The sequence below is a fragment of the Hippocampus zosterae genome, chromosome 14, assembly GCF_025434085.1.
Source record: "Hippocampus zosterae strain Florida chromosome 14, ASM2543408v3, whole genome shotgun sequence".
NCBI lineage: Eukaryota > Metazoa > Chordata > Actinopteri > Syngnathiformes > Syngnathidae > Hippocampus > Hippocampus zosterae.
The window spans coordinates 8469459-8482972 of NC_067464.1; the positions used below are offsets into that span (position 1 = coordinate 8469459).

General features: G+C 40.8%; 1 protein-coding gene across 3 annotated transcripts; it reads left to right on the plus strand.

Annotated features, from left to right (window-relative positions):
* Nucleotides 1-375: 375 nt before the first annotated feature.
* Nucleotides 376-13491, plus strand: kif15 (kinesin family member 15). 3 transcript variants are annotated; one of them, XM_052085946.1, is made up of 35 exons: nt 376-540; nt 770-800; nt 1112-1298; nt 1381-1457; nt 2476-2513; nt 2590-2681; nt 2771-2947; nt 3029-3238; nt 3571-3696; nt 4105-4227; nt 4324-4468; nt 4555-4646; nt 5057-5266; nt 5355-5532; nt 5635-5776; nt 6224-6365; nt 6451-6618; nt 6689-6817; nt 7694-7799; nt 7871-8036; nt 8115-8277; nt 8359-8444; nt 8519-8597; nt 9165-9251; nt 9334-9438; nt 10035-10157; nt 10253-10399; nt 10492-10584; nt 10662-10826; nt 11574-11668; nt 12567-12633; nt 12707-12744; nt 12834-12966; nt 13066-13197; nt 13274-13491. In XM_052085946.1, exons 1-35 carry the CDS (start codon nt 522-524, stop codon nt 13334-13336), a joined length of 4134 nt encoding a protein of 1377 aa, XP_051941906.1. In that variant the 5' UTR covers nt 376-521; the 3' UTR covers nt 13337-13491. The 3 variants fall into 3 exon arrangements, 2 of the variants coding, with proteins under 2 accessions (XP_051941906.1, XP_051941907.1); XM_052085947.1 differs by having other exon boundaries at nt 8115-8265; XR_007966650.1 differs by lacking the exons at nt 12834-12966; nt 13066-13197; nt 13274-13491 and having other exon boundaries at nt 11574-11713; nt 12540-12633; nt 12707-12750.
* The last annotated feature ends 23 nt before the right edge of the window (nt 13492-13514 follow it).

Below are 13514 nucleotides of genomic sequence, written 5' to 3' on the forward strand. Positions count from 1 at the left end.
CATTTTTAAAATGCTGATTCTTATACAGCGTTCTCTTTAAGATTAATTCATTTACATGGTCATTGTTTTGTTTTCTCTGTATTTAATTAAAGAAGTGGTTAATTGTTATGACTTGGATTATAGATTTATATGATAAGAATACCAAACAATATAACACGAGGACTTTATTATGCTATCATTAAAATAAGCTATTTCACATATTTTTAAATTGACATTCGAACTTTTTTCTTAATTATTATTTTATTATTAAACCTCACCAATTTCGAATATACCAGTTATAATTAAAAAAAAAATCTAATTTGGCCACTGAGTACAATCCTGCGAAGCCCCTCCAGAGGGTGGCAGTACGCAACGATACCGAGACCAGCTCGCTAAATTATCAACGAAGAAAAACAGCAGGACGAACAGGCGAGCTACCCGCCAAATTTGCTTGTAAACAAAGTCGGACCCGTTTCAGTCCAACAAACTATGACGAATTTGGACTTTTCCACATAACATCGAATTATTTTAGCCGGTCAACAATGAATTTAGTCGGAAAAGGTAATACATATTAACTCCTTAAAGTTAGGATGGACTGAATGGACTCTGCCAGTTAAGCGACTGACGTTACTTAAATGCCACTACGATTTTTGGAATAGAGTTTTTCTGGCACGTGAATTGTCAACTTCTGTGTGTCGTCGTAAAGATTAATAATTATCTCAAATGCATTTAACTCGTTAAGTTTGATCGTGAACGTTATACACAATAAATTCATGTGCTTCATTTCCAGGAGGTGGAGATTCCAACCAGTTCGCTGGCAGGTAACGAATGGCACGAGACGCGGCACTAAACCATAGCCTTATTCCTTGTCACAGTCAAATCAAACATATTGTCAACCACATCGATAGCCATAAAAACATATAATGGTCATTATTATTTACAAATTTCACGTCCACGCATCGACAACGAGGTTACAGTTTAAAGCAAACGTCAGGATGTAAATATACAGTACAGTTACACCAATATAAGCACAAGAAAAACACATATTTACCCCGCCCCCCCCCCCCCCCCAAAAAAAACACACACACACACAAAAGGCAACTACAACAAATATTACATTGTGGTCTTCTAGTGGTGACAGCGATTCAATCAAAGTTTTCGTCCGAGTACGACCTCTGACCAAGGGCAGCGGACTAACCACAGATGGAGATCAGCGCTTGTGTCTCAAAGTCACCTCACCAAACACCATACGTCTGCTTGCCAAACCGGAACCGCGAACCTTCACCTATGACCATGTTGCTGACATGGACACGTCACAGGTTTGGGGGAATTTTTGTGATGTTACTGTTCCCATACTGGACTGTCTTTGTGTAGTGAACCTTGTACGATATTCTTCAACAGGACTCTGTTTTCTCCAGCGTGGCCAAGAATATTGTGGAGTCATGTATGAATGGATACAATGGAACCATTTTTGCCTAGTAAGTTGATGAAATTGTCAAATGGATAGATTACACTGTGGTTCATCGCTGATGTGTTTAAAGGACACTTTTTTTCTTTTTAAAACAGTGGACAGGTGTCTTAGAAAGATGTCTGTCACATTCTTTTGTCAAAAATACCAGAGGGATTCAGAAAAAAAAATCCTGCACGCTTCAAACTGCATATATTGTACCGTTGATATTAGCTCCATTAAAGTGGATTTCCTTCCCATATTGAGCGCATGGACACATAATTATTAAACTCAAGCAACCCACTAACTCAACAACTTCACTGTTCAAGTCAAGTCAACTTTATCGTCAAATGTGCTCTATGTGCAACATACAGCACAGATGAAATTTCTTTCCTCAATCACAGGAGAGATGTTCTGCTGCGGGTACCCACGCCGCCATCAACAGAACAGTTGCCAAAATAATAACACATAACACATAACACATAAAACACAGACAGTCATTCAATCCTACCCACTTTTTCTGCATACACTGCAAATCCCAGTTCCACATACGCATCTGCGCTCTGCGCTGATGCTCCTTTCTTCTCATCATCGGTACAACAGAAAAGAACAACAACAAAAGCAAGGCTCTTGAAGAGCACTTGCTGACGACTGCTTGATTGGGGACCATCCTGGAGGGAAAAAAGGAGGGAGATGTGCCACTTACAGTATGACATATCTAACACTGTTAGCTAATGCCAATCTGTACCTCCCATGATAGCACTGGTGTTAGATCCTTGGGGGATGTGATGTATCTGTATGTTAGTGGCGCTGCATGATCGTATTTCAGACAATGTAGTCCGACTGCCAACGGAAAGTGGTTCTAGGTCTTTGCACAACTTCGATGATCAGGTCACGGGCAATTATGTGAATAGAGCAAAGGGTTCGCTCACTGGCACATTTTCAGAAATGGGCAGATAACTAAGCATGAAGTACATTATGGCTGACACTCCAGAGAGTCCCAATTGTTTGGCCTAGTTTGCTCATTACCTATTCTATTTCTTCTGCAGCGGGCAAACAGGATCAGGAAAAACGTTCACAATGCTCGGTGAGAATTCAGGTTCAATTCAGTGTACTGTTGGTGTTGTACACATGGTAATAAAGCCAATATATTCCACTACTAGGGCCCTCGGAGTTGGACAACTTTACAGATGAATTGCGGGGTGTTATTCCTCGCAGTTTTGAGTACCTTTTCTTTCTCATCAACAATGAAATGGTAAAGTTGAGCGGCGCCATTTCATCACCATAAACAGAAAGTCCAGACCTTGGCTTGTTACATGTTTCTTCAATCATTTTCCCTTTCAGTCTCAGTCCAAAAGTTTTCTCTGTAAATGTTCATTCATCGAGATTTACAATGAACAAATCTTTGACCTCCTGGACACGGCCTCCGCCAGCCTCTTTGTCAGAGAGAACATCAAGAAGGGTGTGTTTGTGGAGGGGGCGCTGGAGAGGTTTGTCAGCTCTGCTGCTGAAGCGTACCAGGTAGGAATTTGTAATCAGAGGAAAATGAACCTCATAATTGCCTGTTTTGTGTGTTAGGTTATTATGGTCTGTGACTTGTAGGTGTTGTCTCATGGCTGGCGTAATCGAAGAGTGGCCTCCACTTCCATGAACCGCGAGTCTTCCAGGTCCCATGCTGTGTTCACCATGACTCTGGAGTCCAAGGAATCCATCAATGAGGTGGTGAACATTCGAACGTCTCAGCTGAACCTTGTTGACCTGGCTGGCTCAGAGAGGCAGAAAGACACACACACTGAAGGCTCCAGGCTCAAGGTGACAATTCTTGTTTGTTTCTACAATTGATTAGTTGAACAATTATCCCCTCGATTAATTTAATAATTGGATAAGAACAATGTCATTGAAGTTCACAGAAAAATATTTTTTACCCTTTATGATTTATTAAATTATTATCCTGGTTAATGATTAAAGACAACATTTTACCAACATAATACTGGTTCAACTGATAGTTTCAAATGAAAAACATTTTCAGACACTGATGTACATTGCTGTATCAAATGGCCTACGGGCCGATAGCGGTCCACATCTCTGTGAAAGGGGGCCGCTATCGTAACCGAATGCTTTTTTGTGGTCCGCTTCGATTACAGGAGGCCAGCAGCATCAATCGCTCCCTCATGTGCCTTGGTCAGGTGATCATGGCTTTGGTCGATGTCTCCAATGGGAAGAACCGCCACATTTGCTATCGAGATTCCAAATTAACTTTCCTGTTGCGAGTGAGTCGCTTAAGAAGCAAAACACAGTTTAGGAACAATTATTGTAGCTGTGTGTTTTCAAACATTGGGAAGATGTATTGAAATATGTACAATGGGTCTTTGGTTTATGACAGAATTCATTTCTTTCAGCGGTGACATCATCCAAATTTGTACATAAATTAAAATGGGCTGCAGACTGTCACTAAGCTACACTCACATCGTGGTAAAGTCATAATTACGGCAAATGTTTGTATAAAATACATTTTTAGGCCCTAAAAACAAAGCAAACCAACCAACCTTCTTGTGCCATGTTTAGTTCTACTTGCACAGACGTTACATGCCATCTCTAACATGTAAAATGTTCTATCCTGTATCTGAGCTCTCATCATCATGACATGACATAGCGTTCAAGACTTTCTGACATTTCAGGATTCTCTTGGAGGAAATGCAAAGACTTACATCATAGCCAATGTTCACCCTGGATCGAAATGTTTTGGAGAAACATTATCAACGTTACAATTTGCCCAGAGAGCAAAGCTGATCAAGAACAAGGTATGGCTGTTATTTAAAAAAAAAAAAGACCATCTTGTCGGGTTATTTTGCAATTACTTTATAGTACTTTGTAGCATATTGTTATGATTTTTACAGGCCATTGTCAACGAGGACACCCAAGGAAATGTAAGACAGCTGCAGGCTGAGGTGAAGAAGCTGAAGGAGCAGCTTATGCAGGTTCTCTCATCTCAGCAAGTGGATTATGGGAAAGATGTTGCACCTGGAGGACAACTCAACTCAAGTAATACTCACGGCACACTTGTGCACAATGCAATTCATAATTTTGTGGTGTTTGTGTCAAAATATTAAATGTTCTTGTCTCACCAGAGGTCTTCGTGGATGCTAAACATGGCTCCTTGTACAAAACCAAGTTTATGGCTGCTGTTCGTTTGTGGAAGAAACGAGAGGAAGAGAAGAAGGTATTGCACATTTTCTCTTATTTTTTTTTTTTAAAGCTTCATGTTGTTTCAGGGATACTGTTATGACTGGGGTAGCTTTATACAATCAACATAACCAATTTTCATCAAGCTTTGTGAAGGGGTTGCACATATGGGTGAAGTTTTGGATAAAGGTGGGGATGTATGAAATGTTGGTGCTGTTTATTGTGTTGAGAGAGTTTGGGAATTTTGTCCTTGAAAAAAAAATTAAGCCACCAAAGAGTCAACAAAACTGCCCACAGTGTCCGCAATGAAAAATTACATCGGTCTATACTTTTTGTAAAAAAAAAAAAAAAAAAAACCTCCATCAAAAACGTGCAATATCAGAACCGCAAACCTGAAACCTGCGATGGAGGGGGAAGTTTACTGTGTTTGTGTGACTGTGCATGCAGGTTCTGCTTAAGAAGGCATCTCAGCTGGAGGAGGCCTGGACTCAGAAGGACAAGTTCATCCACTCCAGTCGCCTGATCATCAAATTCCGAGAGGATCATATTAGTCGCCTGGAGAAAAAAATCAAGGCAGAATGTGGCACAGTTGCAGACGTGGAGTCGCAGGCTCTCATTGACCAGCTAAAAGAAGAGATTAGTATTTTACGATACCAGGTAGAACTTTATCTCGAACGTAACGAGTACATTCCACTCCATAGTCACATCTACCCACACTACATCTTTCTGTACGTTTGCCCTCAAGATTGAACATCACCCCAAGATGACCCGCTATGCAGCAGAGAACTACGGCCTCAGAGAGGAGAATCGTCAGCTCCGTTCTCTTGAGTCAGTGAAGAAAGCCGAAGAGGATGAAGCACAAGTTGCACAAGAGCTCGAAGAAGATTTCCAGAGGGCCATGGAGGTGGAGAGGAACATGGAAAGTAAGTTGTAAAATATAAAATATTTTATATTTTTGTAAGTATATAAAATATAGATCAGAGCCTATTTTCAGTGTTGGTGACAAATCTCTCGCCGTGTCACAGCTCCAGCCGGTGCTTCAGCCTCCTCGGCGACGGATCCTCTTGGTACACCTGCAGTGGAGAAGCTGAAAGCTCGGCTGCTTCAAAAACAGTCAGACCTTACAGCAGTTCTACAGGCCTTTGAGGAGTACAAGGAAATCACTACGTAAGATGTCAATTTTATTATACAAACTAAAGCACTCCCTGTGTCTATGATGATAAAAGCTAAGCGTTTTGTGAATAATGCCTTCACATAGGACAGAAACCGTAGTGAACAGCAGTTCATCAACATTAATCGTTATTTAGTGGATGTCGGGACTGAGGCGTGCAGCAAATAATAAAAACGTGCAAGTAATTAATGCCACCGCTCCTCACCGTACTCCTCGACCCTATCCCCCCAATTGTTTTGCAATGGCTTATATTCAGTTTAAACCCTAAATATTCCTCAAAATATGATGGCTAACAATTTAGCATAATCTTAAACTCATTACATTGCCCTTAATAATTATTGTTTATTAATTTAACTAATTAATTTAATTTACTTAATAATTTTGACAATCCTGTACAAAAACGTGAATGTAGACTTTTTTTATTCGTGTTTTTTTTTTCTCAGGAAGCAGATGTCTCAGTTAGAGTCAGACAAACGATACCTTGATAAGTCCAACAGGCATTTGGAGAACATTTTGGAAGCCACAAATGCCTACAAAAAGCAAGAAGTCTCTGAATTGAACAGAATTCATGTTGAAACTCTCAAGGTGAGGTGTGGATCCTTTAAGTCATCAGTAGTATTTTCTGCTGCCACAATAATTTTTCTTATATATCGCCTTCTTCAAACACCAGATTCTCACTACACCCACCAAAGCATACAACCTGCGCTCCCGTCTCATACCAATGTCCAGCCCAGAACATTTGAACAGCAGCATCAACGATCCAAATGACATTTTGGCCGACCCATCCCCTTCACACACAACCGAGATGGCTCTGACTGAAGAACTGCGTCAAGTGCAGGTAATCAAAATTGATGCGTGGACTAGTATGCTTATTTTGAAATTCACCACGTTGTTTTGTGTTTCCTCAGGAGCAAGCGAGTCGGGTTCGGGCCCAGCTGGGGGAGGAGGAACTGAAGAACAGCAAGCTGATGCAGAAAATTGCAAAACTAGAGGAGCAGATCCACGTCATGTCACTGGAGTCTGGGCAAAAGGAAGAGGTGAGGCATTTCCTCAGTTTTGGGTACGACGTGATTTTTATCCAATTTGGCTGGATTCCAATTTTTATTGGTCCTATTTCCCTGTATACTGCAGAGACATATATCCAGTATGGCTGTTTTGCATTGATAAAACACATGTGCAGACACTCAAACTTCATGTACCGGTACTTATAACAATCCTTCTCAAATAGGGGGGCGCGGCGTGATGCCATTTGGGCCCGTGTGATCTCAGGAAATGTTTTATTTTTTTCGTACTAGAATTAAGCGCCACACATTTACAGTGAGTGTTAGTTCCTCTGCTGAGGTGTACTTACAGTAATTTTATAAACGAAAAGGATTTATAGTTGTGCCGGAAAGTTGGGGCGGTGGCAAAATATTTTGTTCTTTCTGGAGGGCGTAACAAAAAATAACAAAGAAGCACTGACCTATAAGCAATACAGAACAGCATGGACCTGTCTCAGATTTGGACGTTATGATCACCTCGAGCAAAAATGTTGGGGTTTCACAGGACAGTGTTGCAATTACAACTCTAAAATATATTATTTTGAAATGTTTTGGAAAATGACTTTTTTTTCAATGGAATGTAACCAATTGTATTTTGAAACAACATATGGAATAATTGGTAGATTAGTAAGCATGAAAACAAAATAGGCAATTGAATGTTTTTGAATGAAATCAAAAAGTAGTACAATAATAATAAATATTGGATCTACATTTGGAAGAAGCCTCAGTCTAATCTTCCTCATTTCTGTTTCCATTCGTTTTTATCCATTTCTGCTTCAAAAACACATCCCAATTGTGCGACTTGAGAATAAATATTCATAATTGTGTCACTTCAACGAGTTTTAATATTGGCTTACTTTTGTCCTGATGCAGCAACTTTCAACTGAGCGCACTAACAAGAACAGAGATCATCTCAAACTACAGGAGATGATCAACAGCCTGCAACAGAAACATCATTGCGAACAGGAGACTGCAGAAGGTGCCGTTTCGGCCAAGTGTTTTCAAAACATTTTCGAAATGGTGATTGAAAGTGTGCTTTCCGACTTTCAGTATTAAAAAGTGAGATCCGAGATCTACGTCTGGTGCTGCAGTCATCCGACAAAGAACTGGCCATCGTGAAGGAGGAGCTCAGAGACAAGCAAAGTGAGCAGCAGAGACAGGCGAGCCAGCTCTCCAGCAGTCTGATCACCACGCAGCTCCAGCTTGACAAAGTCCAGTAAGGAGCCATCGGTGTTGATGTGTTGTCCAATACTGTTGCCCAACAATCTCCGGTTGAGCAATGTTGTCATGTCAGGCTGGATTGGGAGCAGCTTCTGGAGCAGCACCACACTTTGCAGGATTCTTTCGACCAGCTGCAAGCCGAGGCAAAGTTTGATGCGGATCATGCGAGACAGCAGATGCAGGACAGACAGCAGGAGATCAGCCAACTGAGAGCTCAGATTGCCGTCAGTGAACTTGTAAACTGCAACCATGTCTTCCCGACTGAAGCTGTCATATAAGTTACATCATGCAGATGTTTGTTTGTTTGTTTGCGATAGGAGTTAAACAACTCTCTGGAAACAGAGCAAGAGCACACTCGCACCCTGACCTACCAGTTAAGCGAGAGCAGAGAAAATACATCGAAGTGAGTTCTAGCTGTTGTCTTGATTCGAACATTATTTGGAAAAACCCTTCAAATATTTTCTGGTATACTTTCAGAGAACTTAGTGAAACGGCTGAGGAGAACGCACGGCTGAGCAAGCAAGTCTTGGACATGACCGTGCAAATCCAACAGCAGGTCAGCCCATGACTGTATTGTGATGTCTCGAGAACACCCACCACCCCCAATTCTTCCAAGTTGTTCTAATTTCAAAACAGTTTTTTCCAAAACAGAAAATAATATAAATTAGTTTTTTTTTTTTACCGGCACAACTGAATGCATCATATATTCAGCAAACAAAGTTATATTTTACCGTCATTAACTTTTATAATAGTACAAGAGTAATTAAAATTTTAAATAAAACTCGAAGTAGAACGACTCAAAGCTGCTTGAGTGAACGGGGAGTTTGTAAGACAACACTGCCAACTAGTGGCACTTAGGGTTATTGCTGGAATTGGTATTGCATTTACTTACTTATTTTTTTAATATGATTGATATTTTGTTTTAATTGACCACTCCGACTGCTCATTATACTGTATTGTCAACCTTTCATATGTCGTTAGTTCCACAAAAGCGTTCACAAAAAAGCCAAAGACAAGGCAAAACGCAACATCCATTTTGATGCGCAATTAGCTGAAGATATTTAGATTCTGAGTTGTCTTTGTATACTGTATTGCCTTTCACCGTGTCATTTTCATTTCAAAGGTCTCCAAACTTGATCACCAAGAGCAAAATCTCTGTACTGCCAATGAAACCATAAAAGGCCTGGAGCAGAAGGTTGAACAGGACAAAGTAGGACCCAGTGAATTATAGTCCTTTTCTACATGCTTCCAGCTCATCTGTCTAAATAAAATCTCTTTTCTTTTTTTGTCAGGGTGTCGTCCTAGATCTGATCAACCAAACCCGAGACCTCCGCAGTGAGCTCAATCACAAGGAACAGACCATTGCACATCTATCAGGAGACATCAGCGATATCACTGTACTTGAAACCTTACTCTATTTCACCTTTTATGTCTACAACTATGTCAGAGTATTGCTTTGATCACAACTAGTTAATGGGTTGTGCTAAAAAGTGGTGGGTTTGATACCTTACTGTACCATTGCGTTTGTCATATATGAATCAAGAAGTGGTTTGCATTCAATTTCCAGTTATTGAAAACATTTTTTGGAGCACTGCAACCAAAATTTCCCCACGTTTTGTTTCCAAGGTGGTGACGTATACCTGATTTTTATGTAGTCCATCACTAACCTAGGCTTACGCAGCTTTTAAGTCCTAATACTGGAGACATTTATTTGACAAACACTTTTAGCTCATACAGTTGTTATAAAACAATCCCCTTAATGCCCCCCCACCCCCATAAAAATTAGTATGACGGTAATCGAGCCTGACCATTATATTATTACGCCACTGCATTCCTTGCTTGCAGACAGATTTCTGGTTTGATCCCATGCTAGTGGAATTTTTAAATTATGAGGTGAAGAAATTAACACAAGTATTGACACAACCTTGATTTCCCTTCCGTAACTCACAATGCTCAAAATTTAATATACCGCGTCTTGATATTGCTCCTCCAGGCCAAGTACAATGCTGCCAGCTTGGAACTAAAAGGCGTCGGACAGCAAAACACCAAGATGCAAGCTGAAATCACAGACCTAAAAGAAGCCCTGGAAAGGAGTAGTGCATCTAACAAAATGGAGGTTAGTGTGACTGTATTTCACACCACTGCCATCATGTGTAAGAGATAATTTAAAAAAACAACAAAAAAACATGTGTGTGTGTGTGTGTGTGTCAGATTGAAATACTGCAGGACGAGCTCATTTACGCAAACGAGGAGGTTGAAAGACTAACAAAGGTTTTAGATGAGCACAACAACCTCCTCGAAGCTGCTCAAGAGCAAGCTGCTCAGAAGGACATTGTGATCCAGAATCTTCAGCAGAAGGTAATAGATCCCCATGGTGGCATTGACCCTAACATTCAAATTTCACTTCATAATTCAGATACACATTGAAAACAAAACTGTGTGTGGCCCAGGTCCAACAGCAGCATGAAGCTGTGGAAAAAACAATAAGAAACGGAGCTCTCAAAAACATCGAGTCAACTTGCACTCCTAAAGCAATACCGAAGGTAACAGTACTTTCTTTAATGCTCTCTACATGGACATGGCTTCATAATTTGTTGTGACTATTTTCTGCCCGTTCAAGAGCCCCTGCACACCAGGAAGCTTCAGCCGGGACTTAACCCAGGTCCTCGAGAGTCAGGAGAAGGAATTGGAGAATCGCCGGTCCTCAATGATGACCATGGAGATTCTCTTGGCAGAGCTCAATGCTGAGAGAGCTGCCAAGAATGAGGAGATTCAACGGCTCAAAGTATGTACAGTAGAGATGTAACGATTAATCAACAACCAAATCATTATCACATTGATAATACAGTACTTTAAACTTATTCTTCTTGCAAACGTTTGAACTTTGAATGTGTTTAAACAAGAGAGAAATGTGTAAAAATGTTAATGGTGAAGTTTATAGCCTCAACACATATAGTATCATGTATCCTAAATTTTAAAAAAAAGTTTCCTACTTCGTGGATTTCACCTACTTCGGGTTATTTTTGGAATGTAAACCCTGCGATAAACGCTGGAGTGAAAGATTCTTCACAAATAGGTTTTAAGCTGTTTAATGCTGCACTCTGTTGATGTGTACTAATTCCGATTCTGATTCCAATTTAGGCAACGACATTTTAACACGCACTGTGGAGTAACTCATGTAGACAGACTACAACAATACTCACAGGCATATATTTTCATATTATTTTATCTTCATCTGTGGTAAAGTGACCATTACCAAAGCCCATGAGGAGTTTTATAAGTGCCATAATAGTGTTATTTTCCTAATTATGAAACACCGTACAAAGACTTTTGGAGGGTTTTCCTAGGAGGGTGGAACGGATTATGGCACTTTCATTTATTTCAGTGGGGAAGGATGATTTGAGTGCAAGTTTTTGAAACGGCATGAAAGTGGTCACTTCAGAAATTAGACTCGTATCTCAAGGCACTACTGTAGTTTTTTTTTTTTTTTTTTTTGCCTGCAAGAATTCTAATGTGTTTTCTTTGCCCTCAGACCCAGCTGACTGAGAAAGAGGTAGTCCGCATGGAGATTCAGGGCTTGCTTGACCAGTTTTATAATAAAAAGCCCCAGGGTGGAACTACAAACAGGTTGAGTTGAATCAGCCATACAGCACACAGTGGCAGAGCGACATGAATAGGGCCGTTCACACGGCACACATTTGCTCCGGTGCTGCACCGAGATATTTTGTTGCGGGATATTTTGCACCGCAGCAAATTGTGTGGAGCGTTCACACGTACAAAGCCGCTGAGCGGGGCAGCCCCGGTACAGTGTCGGGGCTGCCCCACTTTTGTTCACACGGCAGTTTCTGCAGCGGGGCAAAACGACAGAAAACAAACGAGCTGTCGTGTTGGTTCTTTTTAAAACGTACTGTATATACACAACTCAAGCGACTACTGTACCGGCACGTCCTTCTCCTTCTCGGTTTCCGTGCCTTCTGCTCGAGTGACCGCCCAAGAAAACGTAAATGAACGATGACTTCAATGACACTCAGAAAAGCAAACACTAATGCGCCAAACAGAAAATCAAGAGAGGAAATCACAAAATAAATTCTATGGGGGCGGGGGGTTGTGAACAAACAACAAAGGAACAAACAACTCCGAGACAGTCCAGTCTCCTACAAAAGGAAAGATGTTACTAGCCAAGTCTTGTGTCGTTATGAATCAACACATTACGGAAGTCCGACAGAGCACGAAAGCAACGCATTCTCGCCATACGTACTCTTCACAAGCATTTGCTCTGGAGCTAATTTAACCCAGTTGCGTTCACACGTGCAAATTTACACCGGTGCTGCTTCGCAAACGAGCATTTGCTGCGGAGCAAATATTTGACCCACCGGTCAAATTTGGTCCGGTATAAGCTCTTTTCCGGGGCTACGCTGAGCTAATTTGCACGTGTGAACGCTCTACTGGGGCAGCCCCGGTGCAGCACCGGACCAAATCTTGCCATGTGAACAGCCCTAATGATGTTTTATTTTCCAACTTTCAGTGAGGAGCTCATTGAAAGCATCAAACAGTCTCTTCTGAAGGAGCTGCAAGAGGAACGAGAAGAGAAGGTTTGCATTTTTTGTTCTTCTTGATGTGAAAGTTTTTAAATGTCTTCACTGTTGCTTTGTTTGTCTTGTACAGGAAAAAGTGATACAAAGGCTCTCTGACACTCAAAAAAAGTAAGCCCTCAACGGTGTACATGTACATGACTCATTGACTTCGCGATATGTGCTCAAGATTGAACAAGTTTATTCCATCTGTTGCTTAGAATGCAGACCCAGGAGTCCATGTTGGCACGGTCTCAGACTTGTGTCCAGGAGCTGACCACAGAACTGAGAAATCGCTGTCTCGAACTGAGAGAGTTGAGTCACAGGGTTCAGGATGAGGACAGACTCGTCAAGGTCAGAGCCCCTCAGTGATTTATGTATTTATTTAGCTCAAAATGATGTGAATATTATTTAGCACATTGCTCTCATAATTGAAAGTGACTCCTCTTCCAGGAGAATGAGCTTCTCCGTAAACAGAATGTTCAGCTGTCTGAGGAGAATGGAAAACTGGTGGGGCACAAGAACCACAAACAGAGGATTGAATATTTGGTCAAGTTAAAGAAGGACAACACCAGACTGCAGGCGGTGAGTATCATTTGTGTCCGGAATGTTAAACACTAATGTTAACATTAATGTGTTTTATTTTGGGTATATTTTTCAGGAAAATGAAAAGCTTCGATCAGAGATGAGCATTATGCAAGACAACAGTGAACCTTTGCTGTGATGCTTTTTATACTTGCCCCTGTAAAAAATTTCAGTGGTCAAGTGTCTTTACAGTCATTTGAAGTGATTTTTTTTTCAATTACCTTTTTTTAAATCATTTTTGTATGTTTGTTTACATGTGAAAAATAGAATAAAACAAAACTATTTTAGAGCAAATGAAGGAGTTACTGGCCTTTCTT

Bases quoted from the DNA above. Each gene is read 5' to 3' on its own strand.
- kif15 (XM_052085946.1), top strand. The intron at 4,469-4,554 runs GTAATACTCACG...TTGTCTCACCAG, and splicing joins TGGAGGACAACTCAACTCAA to AGGTCTTCGTGGATGCTAAA. The intron at 9,252-9,333 runs GTAGGACCCAGT...TTTTTTTGTCAG, and splicing joins AGAAGGTTGAACAGGACAAA to GGTGTCGTCCTAGATCTGAT.